Raw genomic sequence first — 18,581 nt, 5'->3', positions numbered from 1 at the left:
CAGAGGCAGCAGGTACTTCACAGGCAGGGGCTGCCCATGGCCCTGAGGCCAAGTCAGACTCCCAGAGGCCCATGGGCCTGAGGCAGAACTGTGACCAGTGGGGTGTCCATTGGCTGGCACTTGTTTTGTTTTTGTTTTCAGAAGCCAATCCCAGGCCTTTCTTCAAGGTGCCTCTAGGCCAAGGGTTCTCAACCTGTGCGTGGTAACCCCTTTGGGGATCTAACGACCCTTTCATAGGGGTCGCCAGATTTGTGACAGTAGCAAAATGACAGTGATGAAGTAGCAACAAAAATAATGTTATGGTTGGGGAGTCACCCCCACATGAGGAACTGTATGAAAGGGCCGCGATGTGAGGAAGGTTGAGAACCACTGATCTAGGCAAACTCCAACTTCCAGCCTTTTAGTGAGCAGCCGAGAGTTTGAATCATTCTTACCCCGCAGTGACTGCAGGACGACGTCACTTCAGGGATGAGACTGGACCTTAGAGACGTCCTCACAATAATGCCAGGGGGTTGGGGGGAGATGGTGGGAGCATGGCCAGAGGACAAACTTTGTTCAGGATACACACCCAATGTCTTTCCATTTTCTTCTTTGAAAAGTGAGCACAGTCAGCCCTGCTCAGCCCCTGGGAATGGTACAAGTGGGTCACACTCAGCCCATGACCAAGAGCTTGGTGGTTCAAGTCTGCCCAGAGGCACCGTGGAAGAAAGGCCTGGCCAGCGACTCTCAAAAAATCAGCCCCGGGAAACCCTGTGGAGCACAACTCAGCCCCTCATGAGATTTCCAGGAGACAGAATCGACTTAGCAGCACACAGTTTGGGCCCCTGGGAGCCCCTGGGCACCTGGAGAGCTCTCTGTAGCCATTGCACGTAGATGGACCTTAGAAACAGGAGGCTTAGTGAAAACAATAGGAAACAGAACGAGATAATACCTACTAACGCACATAGGTGAAAACATAGGCCATGAGCAAAACTAAGACTATGCAGTGTGCAAGACAAGAGACAACAAAATCCACTTTAAAACATGAAATTGCAGCTTCTCAGGGAGGAAGGCGGATGTGAATGGGGCATGGGAGTAAGATACCTGCATTCCCATTGCCTTGAGTCTGTTCCAACTCCTGGGACCCTGTCGGACACCTACACTTCCCAGGACTGTACATGGTTCTGAGAGCAGAGGGACCCCTCTTTCTCCCGGGGAGCAGCGACTGGTGGCTTCAAACTGACAACCTTTTGGTTAGCAGCCGAGCATCTCACCACTGCGCACCTGAAGTCCTTGAACTACAAACTAGCAGCAGTCATTGCATGGGACGAGCTTGGCTTCGGTGGGTTTGGGAAAGACTGGAGGGAGCAGGCAGAGGAGAGAGGGAGGAACATGCGCACTGACTGTTGCGGCCTGGGTGCAGAGCTCTGGCAGCTCCTGACCGGCAGACCCCACCCTAGACTTCCCTGTGAGCCCACCCTGCCCACTGCACCCCCCTACAGGCACCCGGCCCACTCCTCTCCCACCTGAAGGTTTCAGTATTGGGGCAGACACCACATCCTGAGCACCTGTTCTGTGCCTGGCACTTGGACACCAGGGTACAAAGAATGGTCCTGCCTTCCATGAACTTGGAGTTGCTCCATCAGCATGGATCTATGTAGTGAGCACCTACTGTATACCAAGGAGTGCCTGGGTGTGCACATGGTTAACACATTTATCCGCTCACCCTGAAGCTGGAGGGTCAAGTGCAGCAGAGGTGCCTCAGAAGAAAGGCCTGGCAATCTATTTCCATCCCATCCCCCACCACCCCCACCCCCACACACAAAGACTATCAGCTGCTGGAAGTTGCATGAGGACCCACAGCTCTATTCTCATACATTCTGGAGTCCACCCGATGGCAGGTTTATTTAAGCGGAGTGTCAAGGCCTGCATCATCATTTCGTCTTCAGCCTAGTGACCAGACTCCAAGTGCTTTAGCACCTCAGAGGTCAGTCTGAGCATCCATGTGGGAGGCATACAGAGGTGGGGGAACTTCTGGGAAGGGTCCTGAGGTCACCCCTTGGAGGAAACTGTGACTCCTGTTGCTTCTCATCTGGGCTGCTGGCCTCTGCAGCCAACAACGTTTTCTAGCACCAAGAGGAAGGTGAATCAGAGGGGGTCCCTGCCCCTCACCCTGTGATGTCTCTGTGTTGGTCATGGGACCCCCATACCTCCCTGGGACCCCCAGTTTTCCTGGGGCTGCCTCCTGTGAGTGGGGGGTGGTCACTGATGGTGCTCCCGCCCCCACAGTGTGTACCTGCTGTCCCACCTGCAGGACCTGGAAAGGTAAGTAAGCGGTCAGCCTCTCTGCAGTGTGCTCACGGCTGCCACTGGGGGAGGGTCTAACCAGGACTGGCACCTCACCGTGGGGCTCCCTTCAGCTGCATGGCCTGGGGGGCCGGACTCAGGAGGGGAGCCCTTAAAACAGGGGTCCCCAGGGTGCTGGAGTGACCCAGGGGGGCTGCATAAGCAGACACCTATACTTTATCTTAAATTAGGGGCAATAGTACACGTTTTTAATTGCCCAGGGGCACTGAGTACTTTTGTTTTCCTGAAAGGGGCAATAGGCAAAATGTTTTGGAACCTGTGCCTTAAAGCCACATGCAGTGATGGTCATCCAGCTCCTGTTAGAAACTGAGAGCCATGTAACCTGGAGGCCTGGCTCAGGGGTTCTCAGCAGGGTGCAGTCACCAGGTGGGCCAGGACTGCAGTCATGAGAAGGACAAAGGACGGCCGGAGTCTGGAGCAGCCACTGCAGAGATGGCGCTGACCTCTTGGCTAGAGGCTTCTCCAGGGCTGCTTGGGTGTCCTGACCACATGGCGGCCGCTCTGCCCAGAGGCGGTGACCCAAGAGAGAGGGCGCGAGCAGGAAGTCACAGCACCCTTGAGTCTTTGACATCACAGGCCGCCGTTTCTGCCCTCGTATATTTGTTCGCAGTAAGATGCTCGCCCACATGTGTGGAAAGGGGAATCAACCTCCACTTCTTGAAGGAAGGGCAGCACAGGAAGGTGTGGGCATCTTTGTAAACCATGCCAGTTGCCCTCTGGGTAGAGGGGACACAGGTGATTGCTGAGCTCCTGTGGGGTGACAAAGTCATCCCAGGGGTGTCTTGTCTGGGTGCGCCCAAGGGAGCCCTGTTCCCGCTTTGCCATTGACCACTGGCGTGTGAGTCCCCTAACGCTCCCAGCCTCGGTTTCCCTTTGGAAACAGGGTGATGATCTGCTTCTCTCCCTTGCTGTGCTGTTGTGAAAGTGGCCGCTCTGTGAAGGGGCTTTGTGGAGACTTACTCTTATGGATAGTTATAGACCGAGGACCCCCAGTTCTGGACAGGGACCCCCGCTGCTGCCCTCCCTGCCTGTGAGTGTGGCTTGGCAGGGCGAGGGCAGCCCCGAGGTTGGCCAGGTTGCTCTTTCATGGCCTGCTACCCCTGCTGGTTTACTCATAGACCCTGGGGACTAGAGAGGGCACTGGACCTCACTTGGCCTGGCGGCCCCTAGAGGAGCTGCCTCAGGCCCCCCGCTGGTCAGCAGCCTGCTGTCTTGGGTGAGGGGAGAGGGGTGCTCACACCATACTCACCACCCCCTGTGCTGCTAGTTCTGCTGTCCTTGAAATGTTCTAAGAAACCCATCCCCCACATCTCGTTGGCCCTCTGTCTCTTCATTTCTAAGGCTCTCTGGGGCCTATAAAAAGATCTGAGAGTTCGGGAGCCCCTAAGCCCATTGTGAACTCATCTCTGAGGAACCCTGAGCAGGTGGGGGCAGTTGGAGACCAGCATCTAACACCCACTCCCACCAGGCTCAGATCCACCTGCCATGTGAGCCTTGGGCCTCCCAACCCACACCCAGTGTGGACAGCTAGTCCCTGGAAGACCGCCACACCCCCCACCCCCATCCCACCCCCACCCCACCTCCACCCCAGCCCCTGACTCTTGCGGCCAGTCTCCCTTCCTACGTGCCCTCCATTTAAGACGGTAAGTTTCTGGGCCCAGGGCCCTTCAGAAAGCCACTGGCTGGTGTGAGAGCTGCCTTCTCCTCTGCGCATCCTGGTGGGGGACCGCTCTGTGCTACCCTCTGGAAGCCCTTCCCGGACCCCTGGTGGCTTCCTAGTCAGACACTGTTTCCGGTGTGTTCCAATCTGGTCGCCACTGTTGAGTGTGGGGACAGGCAGAGCTAGGTCTCTGTGGGGGCCTGGGGGCAGGCCGGGAGGACAGCGAGGGCACCCAGCATTCACTGAGGGACCTTCTGGATGCTTCCCTCAGAGGGAGGGGTGGGAGCTGGAGGGTGGGGGGTGTTGGGTGGTCAGTGGGTGGGGCTTGGTGGGCTCCCACTGGGCTGCATTCCCCCTCTTTCAGAGTAGTCTCTTGACTCAACCCTCCCTGCCTTTCTCCCTCCATCCTTTCATGCTTCCTAGACCCCCTCAACCCCCAGGTTCACCCCTGGGTCTGCCCAGCATGAACCATCTAATGCGCTGCCCAGACCCACTAGCCCTCTTGCTCGCCAAACCACCTCTGCAGAGGCCTAGTGGACCTGGGTAGCTGCCTCTCGGGCCACCAGCTCAGAGGGGAGGGGCCCGGCACATGGTGTTGGGGAGATCGTCTCCCCCTGGGGCTGGAGGCTGGGAGAAAGGATATGGGGTGATCTCAGACACTGTGATCAGAGGGCCCTCCTGTGCTTTGAAGGAAGCCCATGCCACTGGGCTAGCCTAACTGGGGGTTGGAGTCCTCCCTGGGGCTTGGTGGCCTCCAGCACCCCTGGGCAGAAGCAGGAATCCTCCCGGGGCTTTAGCCCCAGGTCTGCATCCAGGAGCTGTGGGGAAGGAAAAGTGGGCATCTGGGAGGTGACAGATAGGTCACAGGGCAGCGACAGCTGTGACAATAGAACTCAGAGGCCCCGGGGGCCGTGGAGTTGGGCAGGGCCTCCCTTCAAGCTGTGCTTCCCAGGTCTCGGGTCCTAGGGGAACGCTCCCCCCCTCCCAGGGGAACGCTCCCCCCCTCCCAATCCACACACCCACCTGTGTGTTGGCCTGTCAGCCCTGCTCCAGTGTGTCTCTGGCCTCGGCCTCTCTGTGTTTCTATGATTATCTTCCTCCATCCCCACCCCCGCTCTTCCCTCTTTTCTCTCCACCTGCCTTGAAGTCAGAGAGAACCGAACTTGTGTTATTGTTTGGAACAGAGGTTTTATTTACAACCTTCTTATTAAACAAATATATAGCACATGATTTTAAAGAGTAAACGACACCCCCTTTCATCCTGCTTTACAAAAAAAGGTTTTTTTTAAACATTGCTTTTTATTTGAGTGTGGTCCCTGGGACAGCATCTTACCTCTGGCCTCAACAGTCAGAGCTGTCCAAAGTGTAACACATGGGAACATGGAAAGGGGTGTGTGTGTGTGTGTGTGTGTGTGTGACAGACAGAGAGCGAGTGGCTGATTGACTGACTCATCCCAGGCCCTTCCCTAATAGCATCTTCTTTTCTCTCTCCTTGGCGGCTGTCGGGACGCGGATGTAAGTGCCCCAGAAGTGTGTGCTCTTCCTGACGCATGTGCTGGCTTCCATTTGTGTCGCCCGCTAATGCGTGTGTGCGTGCTGTGTGGGGTGTGTTTGCTAACCCGGCGTGTGTTCTGCTGCCCCTGCAAGGGTGAGGGTGGGGGGAATGGCAGGTTGGGGGCTTTGCACATGCTCAGCCCTGGCTACTAAAGGGGTTCAAGTGCTTAGCTGCTAGCTAGCTAAAAGGATGGTGGTTCAAACCCGCCAGCTACTGCTCCACAGAGCAAGGTGTGGGCCGTCTGCTCCTGCAGGGGCGGGGCAGTTCTAGTTCTCCTCTGACCTGTAGTCTTGTGCCAAGTCGGCATCGACTCAATGACGGCGGGCTTGCTTTTAAACCTCAGCCAGCCTCTCCCTCCCTGCTCTCCTCAGAGTAGAGGTGGCCTGCCTCCCAGCCTATTCTATGCTGACCCAGACCTGTCAGCCGAGGCCACACACCCGTTCCTGTGCCGTGGAAGACAGCAGGCACTCCTGACCTTTTCCACTGGCCACCCAGACTTGCTGGCAACTCTGGGGGCTCACGGCATGCCAGCCACCACCTGAGACTTGGAGGTGGTGGTTGGAGGCTTGACTTTGCAGGGAGACCCTCAATCAACTGGTCTCCTGGGGCAACCGGAGTTCTGACATGGGCAGCAACACTTTCAGGCATCTTGCAAGGAATGACAATGTCTTGGGTCCCCAGTTCTGTTTAGATCTGTAGATTCAAGTGCCTGAGGAGGCACCTGCGGAGCCCTGGTCCTCAGCCTCTTTCTGATGCCCTCTCAGTGGGACTGTGCGCTGTGGGGGTAATTTCTTCATCGGTGGCCCTTCCTCATGCCAAGAGGATGTATGTCTGCTTGCAGAAATCATCTGTATGACAGTGAAACCGATTCAGGAGAATGATGTCTTGCAGTCAAGGGATAGGCAGGCAGGTGAGGCTGTCATCGATTCTGGTCTTCCTGGCAGCTAGTGCGGTGCCAGAAACGCCACAGTGCCACAGCCAGGGCCTCAGAGGTCCCAAAAGGAAGGTGGAAGCTTCCAGATGGTGTTCTTGGCAACAGTACTCCGTGGCACGGTGGCCACTGGGGGTCTTCTGCTTTGGGGGTGTCTCTCATGTACTCTGGACATTTGATCAGGAGATACCTGAAAAGGATGTCATGCTTGGCAAAGTAGAGGGGCAGTGATAATGAGGAGGACTGTGTTAGTCTGGGTGGACTGGGGAAACAAATGCATTGACACTCGTGTATAAGAGACAGTTTTATATAAGAGGTAATTGTACATTAAGAAAGCATCCCAACCCAGTCCAGTCCAAGCCCGTAAGTCCAATATCAGCCCATATGTCTAATACCAATCTATAAAGTCTTCACGAAACACATGCAATGATGCCAAATGCAGGTTGATCACAGGCCAGGGGTTAGAAAATCTTTGGATCCAGTGGCGTTGTAAACATCTCAGCACTGGCAGGGTCTCCACGTGGCTCCTCCAGTTCCCAGGCCACAGGGTCTATCAGCATCGCACCATGTGTCTTGTCAGTAGAGCGTCGACAAGAGTGAGTAGAGAGAGAGAAGTGTCTCCCACCTCCAAGGAGAATAATACAGGGGTTCCCAGAATCCTCAGGAGAAGGCCATGCCCACACAGAGGCCTCCTTGGTTATAGCTGGACAGGCCAGGTGCCACCCCTTCCCTGGCAATGCCCTCAAATTGACACCAGATCATGTAATTACCACAAGGACCCTCAATGAGGTAGACTGACGCCTGGGCTGCAATGCTGGCTCAAGCCCTCCAATCGTGGGAGGTACAGGACTGGGCAGTGTTTCCTCTAGTTGGGCATGGGTTGCTGTAAGTCGGAACCGACCCGACAGCACGTAACCGCAGGGACTCTCTCGGTTCATCTGAAGCTACCCCCCGACCCCTCGCCACCCATGCAGCCTCTGCCCAGCTGACCACTGACTTTCATCCCCGCCTGGATGTCTGGGTTCCCCTGGTCCCATTGCTCCCACTGGGTCCGAGGGTCGCCTCCTTTCTGCCTTGTGGCTGGAGAATGAACGCAGCACAGAGCCAGCCCAGCTGCGTGGCTTGTCACGCAGGTGTCAGTGCTTGAGCCCTTTGCCGGGTCTTGTGATCCAGACTAGGGAGCCGGCTGGGTGGCTAGAGGCATGAGGCTCTCAAGGGATCCTGGGATATGCGTCCAACCTCAGAGCCATCACGCAGGGAAAGCCTGGCCCAGATTTCTGGAGGACAGCAGGTGGAGGTGCACAACTCTCAAGGAGACCCAAGCCCAGGAGGGGGGCCTCTGGAGAGAGGTGGCATGCAGGCTCAGGAAGGGGAGGGCTGGCAGGGCTGCTTCTGAGGGTGGCACCGCTGGGTCGGCCCATCTCCATTTCTTCCTGTCGGGCAGGAGCTATATCTCTGTGCCCAGAAGGAATCCCCTTGTGATGAGTGCCGGTCTGATCTGGTAGAAGAGCTAAGCTTTCTGCAGTGAATGATGTCAGTCTCCTGCTTTGTCCAGGGGGACAGACGCCACTGCATGTCTCGCCTAGTGAGTCAGGTGCTCAGGGGGGCCTGGGGAAGGTCAGCCAGGGCTGGCTGAGGCAGTGACCAGCATGAGAACCAGGGCAGGCAGCATAAGCCCCTAGCACACAGCCCCCAGTGCTGAAGGCCTCACAGCGCGGAGAGGCCAGCAGGCCTGGTGACTCCCAGGGTCCTATGGGGACCACTTTGGGGACAGGGGAAGGGACCGGAGGACTGCAACATGGAGTCAAAAGGCTGGGGGGTGGGGCAGCACAGAGGAAGAACTCAGAGAGGCTGATGATCTTCAAACTAGGCCCACCTGGGGTGCAGGCAGGCAGACTGCTCCCGAGTCCACAGTGGAGGAGGTGGCGGTAACTGAGCAGTCAGTCCTCAACTCACGACACAGAACGCCACCCTGTCCTGGGCCTTCCCCATGGCCAGTGGCAGATGAGGCCATTGTGGTCCCTGTCTTCACAGGCTGCTCCCCTAAAACCTGTTGAGCATGATAGCAACATGCACACCTCCACTGACAGATGGAGGGGGAAGGGGAGGGGCTGGGTGTGAAGTGCACTGGCAGGATTCAAACCCGGGTCTCCTGCGTGGAAGGAGAATTTTGGCAGTGAACCAACCTCCCGATACAATCCTTTGGCACGTCCTAGTTAAGACCAGCGTGTCCATGTGCTTCCCCTGCCGTTCGTTGTGCGGTACAGCAGCAAAATGCTGGTGGGGGTGAGGGGCGCAGTGCTGCCTTGTGGCCCAGTGAGCCCCTGCGCCTGGAGGGAGGAGGGCATTTGGTGGCGCAGCATCGGTGTCCCCGGAAGAGCGTTGGCTTCTCTGCAGAGCTCCCGGTGGGTGCCTGTGCCCGGCTCTGAGCGTCCCCCGACTGCAGGAAGCTGCTGGCACAGGGAAACCCGTGGGAGCCGGACTGCAGCACTGCGGCCGTTTGTCCATCTCTCTCAAGTCCCTGTCTCTGGCGCGCCCTAGTGCGGCTGTCCAGTCCTTCTTTCGCTGGCTTTCGTGGGAAGTGCTCGGTTTCCTTCTCTGACAGGTCTCCACCGCCTCCGGGTTCCAGCTTTCGCAGGTCTGTCTGTGATGTTAGTTCTGAAAGGCTAACACTTAGCTCTCCGCTCAGAGAGGGCTCCGCGGCCGGAGGACCCGGGAGGTGGATTGGCGGGCAGCATTGTCAAAGCGCTGTGCTTCCTTCGGGTGGGATGGACGCCTCCGCAGCGTTCACTGCTGCTTTGTTCAAGGTGAACCAAGACGCAGACCGCTGTCGTTTGTGTTTGAAGTGGGGAGCCTATGATCAGGTCCCCCTCCCTTGAGGCCCCTCTGCATCTCTAGGACTTGACCTTGCAAATTAAAAATCCATTTCGGGCTGTAGCTTAAGGCTTCCTGGCAGTTTGCAGAATGGAGCTGCGTGTGCCAGCGGGATCACCAGCAGCACTGCTTTGCATGGAGACTGAGAAGTCTCCCCTGCCCTTGAGCCCACTGCCCTCCTAGAGGCATCTCTGTCCCTGGGAGTCTGAGCTCAGGGCTTGGCATGCCTCGGTGAAAGAGGCTTCTTTTGCTCTGGGCACGGGGGCCCACACAGATCATAGCTTTCCACGGCTTACTGTTGTTCCATGTGCACAGTTCTTGCTAAACCAAGCCCCCCGCCCCCGCCACACACACACACACACACACACACACACACACCACCACCACCACCCCACCCCCGTTTCACTCTCCCCATCACCCCTGGAGCCCCTGCCAGAGGCCTGAGGACCATGACCACTTCTTCTTGGGCTCAGCCCAGCTCTCCTAACAGGCCTGGCTTGTGGTGCCGTGTGGCTAACCTCGTCCTTGCCCTCCCTCCCCTGCTCCTGTCTCCACGACTGATCCCCGCCCTTGTCTCCCCTGTGTAGATTGGCAATGGACATTAAGTGGTTGAGGGAGATGTGATTGAGGGTGGTGTGAAGGCCTGGGAGCCCCTGCGGCTCCAAACCCCACGGGCATTTTCTGACAACGAGGAGGAAGACCTGCTGGACTTCATGTACAAGTATAAGGCCCTTCGAAAGCCGGACTTGGCCCTGGAGGTACAGGGTGCCTGGGGCTGTGGGCTGGAGCCTGTGTGCCCTGGGGCTTTGCCCTGGTGACCTGGGTGACTGGGCAGCAACACCTCTCAGGGGCACCCACCATTTCCTGAGTGCCTGGGGTGGGCAGCCCCGTGCACCCAATGGGCAGGACAGGGTCCTGTGTCAGATCCAGCTACTTGCTGGTGGGAGGGGAATACCCTCGTCTTTCTATTTGGAGTCAGAGGGGGCAGTACAGCCAGAGGTTTGTCTCTGCGTGATTTTCCTTTCGTAGTAAGAACGAACTGAAGATCGCGTGCAAGTCGAAAGCCACCCAGAACACCTGCCCTGTGCCCAGGTGTGACTGTGGTTGGCAGCAGGAAGGGCAAGTCTTGAGCCCCCCACCCCCATCCCACCCTCCCCTGCCGGCCTGAGGTAGAGAGCAAATCGGCAGCCTGGGACTGAGGCACGCAGTGGGCAGCATTGGTGGGAAGTCTCTCTGCCTCCTCCTGTCTCCCTTCTTCTTTGTGATCTGTCAGGAGGCCCGAGAGTCCCGAGGCCATCTGAATCCTCTGTGCACCGAGCACAGCCCTGTGGGAACCAGCTGAGGAGAGGCTTTGGAACGGTCCCCTTTGCAGACGCAATCCTTGTACGCACACTCAGAGGCTCGCTCTAGGGCACCCTCCCCCTCCCCTAGGCGAGGCCCACGAGGACCGGTTTGCGAGCTTGAGGGCCTGGGTAAGAGATGTCCTGAAATGGATGCTGCTTGAGGAGCCAGCCCGGGCAGCCCCCCACGAGGAAAGGAGCCCGGGCCAGAGTGATGGGGAGGCCTCTAGGATGTACGGGGGTCTGAGGGTCTGGGCCTTTGGAACGTTACTTTTCAAAGTAGCTCTCGCCACTTTGCTGTTGACACCAACAGCCCACCAGGTCACGAAAAGCATGGGTCCACCTGCGCCTCTGGCTTCTCCAGGGGTGGGTGCGAAGTGGCCCAGCCTTACAACCCAGCATGAGGACAAGCCTCCCAGTCCCTGGCTCCTTACTCCCTTGCTTGCCTGGCATTGGGCAGGTCACTGGGAAGTAGCAGTGACCGTGACCCAGACTTGCCCTCAGGAAGTTATCTGGGGGTGTGGGGATGGGGAGAAAGCTCTGCTCCCCGCAGCATGGGTGGCGGCGTGTAGAATGCCAAGAGGACAAAGGAGCCCTGGGGCGGCCATGCGCCTGCACTGAAGTGGCATAAGTTCTCCATGACTTCCCACAGGTGGGTGGTTTGAACCCATTCAAATCCAAAGACCCTTCGGGAGGCAGGTCTGGCGGTTGATCTGCTTCCACAGGGTCACAGCCGTGAAGACCCCCCAAGGATGGGACGCTTTGAGTCCGCCCCAGCCCCAGCCCCAGGGAACGAAGAACACCACAGAGGGCTAGGGATGTGTAAGACGGAGAAGGGCATCCAGGGCAAAGGCACAGACGCGAAGAAAACTGGCAGAGGAAAATGACATTCCTTGCAGAGAGAGACGTGGACAGAGATAGACAGGGCTTGAGGGCCGGCCAGTTGTGTGCTAGGCTGGGAGAACATCGCTCTTTTGTGTCGCATAATGGAACGGGTGTGCCCAGCGCAGCGTGAGGGGTCCCTCCAGGACGACTTGCGGGTGAGATGAGGCGGAACCTCGTACACGTCAGGTGGTGTCCTCAGGGTCTCCCATCGAGAAGGGAGGGACTGGGGACTGAGACATTTCCAGCACGGGCCAAGAATCACCAGATTGGTTCCCAGAGGAGCCGGAGCAGACCAGGGCTTGACGGGGGACATTTCTCGCTGGGGTGGGGGTGGGGTTCTCTTGTCATGATCCTGGTGCTTCCCGGATAAGAACTAGAAAGAAGTGTAACTCTTCCACACAAGCACCTGCTGGGAGAGCCAGGGGCACCTGGGAGGGTGCAGTCACTAAGATAAGGACATGGCTCCCTCTGGGAGCTGTCCAGGGGGAACGACTCTAGGGGTTGGTTCCTCTTGTGAAGACTCAGAGTGACCCCCCCCCCACACACACACCTCACACCACTGGGATGCTGCCCTCAGAGTCTCTGTGGTTGCCAAATGGAGGGGCGCCTCATTTTCTCTGCCTTTTCTCTACCAGGCACCGCCTAGAACCCTCCGATCTCGCTTCAGGACGAAAAGTACCTCACCCTCGGCCACCGAAACCACGTGAGAGAGATGAGCCCACGCACCGGGACCCACAGAATGTTCCTCCTCTGCCTTAAAGAGCTATTCACCGAGAGCAGAAGCCGTGGCTGGCGCGCCCCAAGTGTGCAGCCTCACAGCCTTCTCCTTCTCCCTCTCTAATCCCCCCCCCCTTTTTCTTTTCTTTTCTCTTCTTGGGAGAGGACAAAGGTTAAGGTAGTGTGTGGGAGGGGTGACTTTGAAGCCCTCTGAGGGCAGTAGCTTTCCGCAGTGGAATTGTCTTCACAGACAGTGGTGTTCCCACCCGTGCGAGAGCCCCCCCACCCCTCACCCTACTGAGATGTACATTTGTAATTTATCTGTTGCATAATTAGACTTTAGCCCTGTATATGCAAACAAAACCATTTTCTTAAAGTGTTTTGTTTTGTTTTTGTTCTTGGTACTCATTCGTAGGACGGTGGTGTATATTTTGTTCTTGGTACTCATTCGTAGGACGGTGGTGTATATACGTGTGGCTTTTGGTGTACTATAAAGGACTGCAAGGCTGCCAGAGGTTCTGCTGTGTAAGAAAATGGCAAAACAAACAAAAGAGAACCAAAACCCAAACCCAGAATTGTAAACAACCTCTTTGACTCTAGACACGGTCCCAGATGTGCTTATGAAACATCCAAAGGCAATCGGGGTACAGTGTCCCTTCTCCAGCAGCTGGTGGACCCTTCCTTCCCAGGCAGATGTCGCCCACACACCAGAGAAGCCGAGGCACATTTTTTAGGGGCAGGGAGGAGTGTGGTGAGGTCAGAGGGACAGGTAAGAGACGCCATCTCCCCGCTTGGATTCTGGATCAGGAGCTTCTGAAACCTGCTGGGGGGCAGGTCACTTACCCTGGGGATGTGGACTCACAGGGCTGAGGGACAATTCTGTTTCAAGCGTATTTGACAAATGACTCTCTCTCCTTCAGTCACCGTGCCGCCTATCCCCTGGTGGAGAAGCCTATACTCTGAATACCGCACCTTGTTTGAAAGGAAAATAAGGAACAGAAAGATGTATGGCAGTAAGGACGCGGGCTCTGCGAGGGTCTGAGAGGTTGAGATGTCTCTGAGGAAGACTTGCCCCTAAGACCCTGGGGCAGCTGGGACCCACGTTCTCCTGCCCCCTCGCTGGCTCGGACGGAAGCTGAAGGAGAGAGGAGTCTGCTTCCTGGATGCTCGAGGTCTTACTGGACTCTCGACAGACAAGCCTGGCTCGCCTAAGGAAGGCAGGAGGGCATTCTCTGGGGGACTCAACCCTGTAATGGAAAAGAACCTGGCTGAAAGGGCAAGGTGGTCAGAGGTAGCTGCTCTCCCCGCTGGGAGCCGAGCCTAGTGGCAGGACTAGTGTATTTGTGCTTAGAGATGGTGTTTTCGTGCAGTGTGATGCATGCAGCGGCCCCACCCAGTTAGTTACTCATATTTGGATTACGTTTGTTGACATTGAGGATGAGGGGACTATGTTCTGCGTCACACAGAACAGTCGACCGACATCAGAGGCCCGGTAAAGACTGTCGCATTACTGAGCCGCACCTCAGTGGCCCATGCTGACGGCACTTAGCTGGCTCTTAGCCACCTGAGAGGGTTTTAGGTGATGCTGATTGTTGCCAGGTATGCATATTGAAGTCCCTTCTCCCCACAGTTCCGCCAACTGTGCTTCCGACATTTACTAAAGTGTTTAGGGGAAGAGATCTAGAAGTAGGTTTGTGGTTGCAGGCCCCAGAGAGGCCATCTGCTCATTGTCTGTGACCCCTCCCCGCCCCACCTAAACCTGCTGGGAAAGACAGGACCCGTGTTTTCTTCAAGCTCAATGAATAGCTTCAGACAGAGGGAAATATTCTTTAAAATATGCTTACCTGTTATTGAGAGTACCCACAATTACCAGGGGAAAAATGCAGAAAAACCTTAAGTTAAGCAGCTTTTTAGCAATGTTTTTTCTTCTTGCCAAAATATGAAATGCCTTTAGTAGCAGAGATGAAACCCTGTTTTACCCTGAGACGTTTGCATAAGTACAGGCTGTCAAGTTTGCACTCATTATGCCAAAAAAAAAACAAACTGGAAGCACTCTACTCTCAGACATGGTGTTATTACTTCTCATTCACACGGTTTTAAAAGAATATCAAGGTATCTAAACTGCTGTCTTAATGTCAATGTGACTTTTTCCTTTAAATGTTGATGAAGGAGTTGGTTTCCCTCTTAAAGACACTCACTGTATAACAAGAGCAGCTGTCATGTTATGGCAGAATGTGTTTACTTATCCACCAAGCTGTATACCTGTGTACGGACTGACATAAAATGTGAATGCCTGCAAGTGTACATGTAGTTGGCGTGGTGTTCTGTCATGAGGCTGTCCAGGTACAGTGTTCCTAAACTGCAGATGTACAGGCACAGGCTGTTTCCAATATGCTCTCTCGGAAGGCTGTCATTTTCCTGTGGTAACGTTTAGTTAGTTGAGCGCCCATTTGGGGGGAGGCGAGTTGTGGTCTTGGACTTGTGCAGGGGAGAGAGTTGAGTCAGTCTCCCTCCTAGCTTCGTGTGACTCACTTGCTCCCCGGGCAGGCCTTGGACGTGCGTGCTCTCCGTAGTCAACTGTCCTTGTGTCTAGGTTTCAGCTTGGTGCCCCAGCCATCATCACGGAGCTCCTCCCTACCCCCTCAAGTTGCAGTATTTGAAGCAGCGAAGGCAGTGCCCCCGCCTCTGCCCTGGCACAAAGAGCTGGCCTCCCGGATCAGAGCTGTGCCCACTTCCCCACTGTAGCTCCCGCAGTCCCCATGCTGGACTGTGCGTGCGTAGGGTTGTACAACTACAGTATTCCAAAGGGCAACTTTCTGCTGTTGTGCTATGATGCCTGATCTACATCTTGAAAAAATAAAGTCTTAACATTTTTTCTTTTTAAAAAAGGCTTTGTAATGTTGGGCTTAGAAGGACAGAGAACACAAATCCACAAACCAGTCAAACGTGTGGACGGTAGCAAGGTGCTCATCCACTCACTGGCCTTCTGACTTGGCCTCAGGCTCCTGCAGAGGATTGTTGGGAGGGGAGAACTATGAGATCATGAGTGTTTTGGAAACAGGTGGATCACACAGACACTAACATGACAGCACTGCTTTTACATGTTTAAAAGATCACTACGGATACTGGACAGCTATGAAAATACAGAGCAGGTAACCTGGCACGCAAAGACCTAACTGTGCAGATGAGTCTTCATTCTTTCCCTTCTCTGAACCTGTTTCCTCATAGCTACAGTGCGTGCGTGCGTGCGTGCGTGAGTTACTGGGAGTGGTATGCACATCTTGAACATGGCTGCAGCCCTCACCTTTAAAAAATGAGTGGTACAAAGCTTGGAGTCACATAAACCTCAAAATTGAACATGGACCCATTTTATTTTTAAAATCATTTTATTGGGGGCTCATACAACTCTTATCACAATCCATACATACATCCATTGTGTCAAATACATTTGTTCATTTGTTGTCATCATCATTCTCAAAACATTTGCTACTTGAGCCCTTGGTATCAGCTCATTTCCGCCCCCCCCCTCCCTCATGAGCCCTTGATAGTTGATAAATTATTATTTCATCATGTCTTAACTGTCCAACGTCTCCCTTTACCCACTTTTTTGTTGTCCGTCCACCAGAGAGGGGGTTATATGTAGATCATTGTGATCAGTTCCCCTTTTCTCCCCCCACCTTCCTGGTATCGCTACCCTCATTGATCCTAGAGGGGTTTATCTGTCCTGGATTCCGTTTCCAGCTCTTATGTGTGCCAGTGTACATCCTCTGGTCTAGCCAGATTTGTAAGGTAGAATTGGAATCATGATAATGGGAGGAAGCATTAAAGAACTAGTTGTGTTTCATCATTGCTACACTGCACCCTGACTGGCTCATCTCCTCCCCACAACCCTTCTGTAAGGGGATGTCCAGTTGCCTACAGATGGGCTTTGGGTCCCCACTCCACACTCCCCCATTCAAGATATATTTCTGTTCTTTGAGGATGGGCCCATTTTCTTTGTCGCTAGACCTTTACAGTAAGGACTGTACAATGGAGCCCCTGTCGCAGGTGAAGGAGCAGAGTCAGAGGACTGAAGAGGAGGAAGAAAGATGGGCACAACCTAAGAGCCCACCGATGGCCATCCACACAGTGGACACAAGTCCCATCCAGGAAGCAGCTCATACTGCGGGTGCCTCTGGAGGACGTTATGCTGAGCGAGACAAGTCCATCAAACTGGACAAAGATCGTAGGGGTTTGCTACTGTCAAAAGCCAAGGAAAGGTTTACATGCAGAAAGAACCCCCGTTACCAGGACAGAAGAGGAGGGGAGAGAAAGAAAGTCATTAACTAGATAGTAAGCACAATTTAAAAGAAAAGACAACGTACAGTAAGTGACAAAAAAGAATGATTGAAAATGTATTCATTTCTTAATTTCCTGAACCAGATCCAACACAGCAGAACTGAGATTAACCAGGCTAACTGCTGTCAGACGGCACCGGTCGTGCCGTGAGGGCGTCCCAGGATTCACGCTGCGAGACTGCAGTCCCTGCGGACTTCCATCTGCACTTCATGTGTTAGAAGACAGGGGCATGCACAGGATTCCAAGGAGCTAGACCTGGGTTCGGGGACAGACTTTCTGAACTTTGGGGGCATTTACTTAACATTCTCTTTCAGTTTCCCCACATCTACAGTTGGGATGAATCATGGTATCTCCTTTGTAGGGCTGGCAGGGGATTAGCAGTTGGACAGGTTAAGTGCCCAGCCCCATGCTGGGACAGAGGCCACAGTCAATAACATAAGCTCCTACACATGTTCAAGGATGAGGATTCCAGTTTGTGGGAAAATCCCATTTTTTTGTTAATTCCTCTTTTCCACGAACTTTCAGAAGCTTCTCCTGCATGTGCTTACGTAGAACTTTCTGACTTAATGCAGGATGTTTGTCAGACAACAAAATCAGTGTTGATAACCCCTGCGACAGACATAGAACCAGCAGACTCCACTTCCCCTAACCCATGCCTGTCAGCACTCGCACTGGAAGCTGTGGTCCAAGCCCTGTTCCACGGGCCTGAGAGAAGCCAAGGTGACTCAGCCCCAGCAGACCGTGGGCCACATTTACACTCAAGCCATCCCTGAGACTGGGAACTCACGCTTCTCCCCAGAGCCCATCGGCAGCAGTGCCACCCACTGCCGAGCTCGGGAGCTGGTCGGGTGCGAAGCGATGTCAGGGCCTTGCGACTGGCTGGTTTCTGCTGTCTCTGAAGTGGGAGGACATGCAAACCCATCGAAAGTGAAGGTTACCCTGTGTGTTTGGGGCCCTGATCGCATCACCAAGTAACTGTCCTTTTTAAACAACTGCTCCTATGCGCGCGTGCGCGCGCGCGCACACACACACACACACACACACACACACACCTGGCTTTACGATACTCTCCTTTCCTTCTAATGCACACACTGTTTCCCAGGGCTCCCTTCCCGACCTGACAGGCCACAGAACTTCAGTAGTTTCTCTCCTTTCTTCCAGGAACAATGGAGGAACTCCATCTGATCGCCACTATTGTTTCTGAAGCAGTCATTGATGCTCAATTCTTAGTGATGGTTTTCAACCCTAAAAAGCTCACTTGAAAACGCTTCCCAGGGGTTTAACAGCTGAGAACCACTACCTTAGAATACAACCACTCAGCTAACTGAATTTTACTTCAAGCCTCTCTCCAAGTGAAAAATGCTTACTTCTGACCTCATTTCTAAAAGGATTGAGGCTTTTTCTTTGCTTCTACAATGCATCTTACCCTCACAAGCAAAATTATGAACTCTCAAGGATACACTAAAAAAAAAAAATACAGTATATCTCATTTCTATTTTGCATTTCTCCATATGAAATCCAAAATGAAGAAAGCTATAGAGGCAGTGATTGGATTACTAATTACCTGAGGGCTAATGACAAGAAGAAAATGTTCTATAATTCATTGTAGTGATGATGCAGAACTGAGTATGATTGAACTACTGCACTGTATGTATGAATTATATGTGAATAAAACTATTTTGAAAATACACTATCTTTCAACACTTCTTGTAACTTTGTCCACCTGAGTAACCTCTTGTTTAATAAATGGGTTTGGTGAGTGCTGTTTCACGGACCCTTCTCCCTCGGAAATGTCCTGGACTCAGGAGCGCAATGAAGACAGTCCACTGGGTGTCAAGAGGATCGCTGGCCCACGCTCCTCTCATTGGGAAATGCTCAGCGAACCCCTTTTTGCTCCATATTACTAGTTGCAAACACAACTGAGTGGGCCTGGGT

At 54.3% G+C, this 18,581-nt stretch overlaps 1 protein-coding gene across 2 annotated transcripts in view; it reads left to right on the top strand.

Moving 5' to 3' along the window:
- The window catches only part of REEP1 (receptor accessory protein 1), a 41,104-nt gene extending 28,677 nt beyond the window's left edge, over nucleotides 1–12,427 (top strand). Inside the window, exons 5-7 of one of the 2 annotated variants that reach the window (XM_075562534.1) lie at nucleotides 2,269–2,304; nucleotides 9,973–10,124; nucleotides 12,227–12,427. In XM_075562534.1, coding sequence (XP_075418649.1) covers nucleotides 2,269–2,304; nucleotides 9,973–10,124; nucleotides 12,227–12,298 — 260 coding nt within the window. In that variant the 3' untranslated portion in view covers nucleotides 12,299–12,427. The remainder of the gene's footprint in view (nucleotides 1–2,268; nucleotides 2,305–9,972; nucleotides 10,125–12,226) is intronic. The other variant, XM_075562535.1, reaches the window with a different exon arrangement.
- The last annotated feature ends 6,154 nt before the right edge of the window (nucleotides 12,428–18,581 follow it).

This window comes from Tenrec ecaudatus, chromosome 11, assembly GCF_050624435.1.
Source record: "Tenrec ecaudatus isolate mTenEca1 chromosome 11, mTenEca1.hap1, whole genome shotgun sequence".
Lineage (NCBI taxonomy): Eukaryota > Metazoa > Chordata > Mammalia > Afrosoricida > Tenrecidae > Tenrec > Tenrec ecaudatus.
The sequence above is the reverse complement of the archived record's forward strand: the minus strand, read 5'-3'. Positions and strand labels throughout refer to the sequence as shown.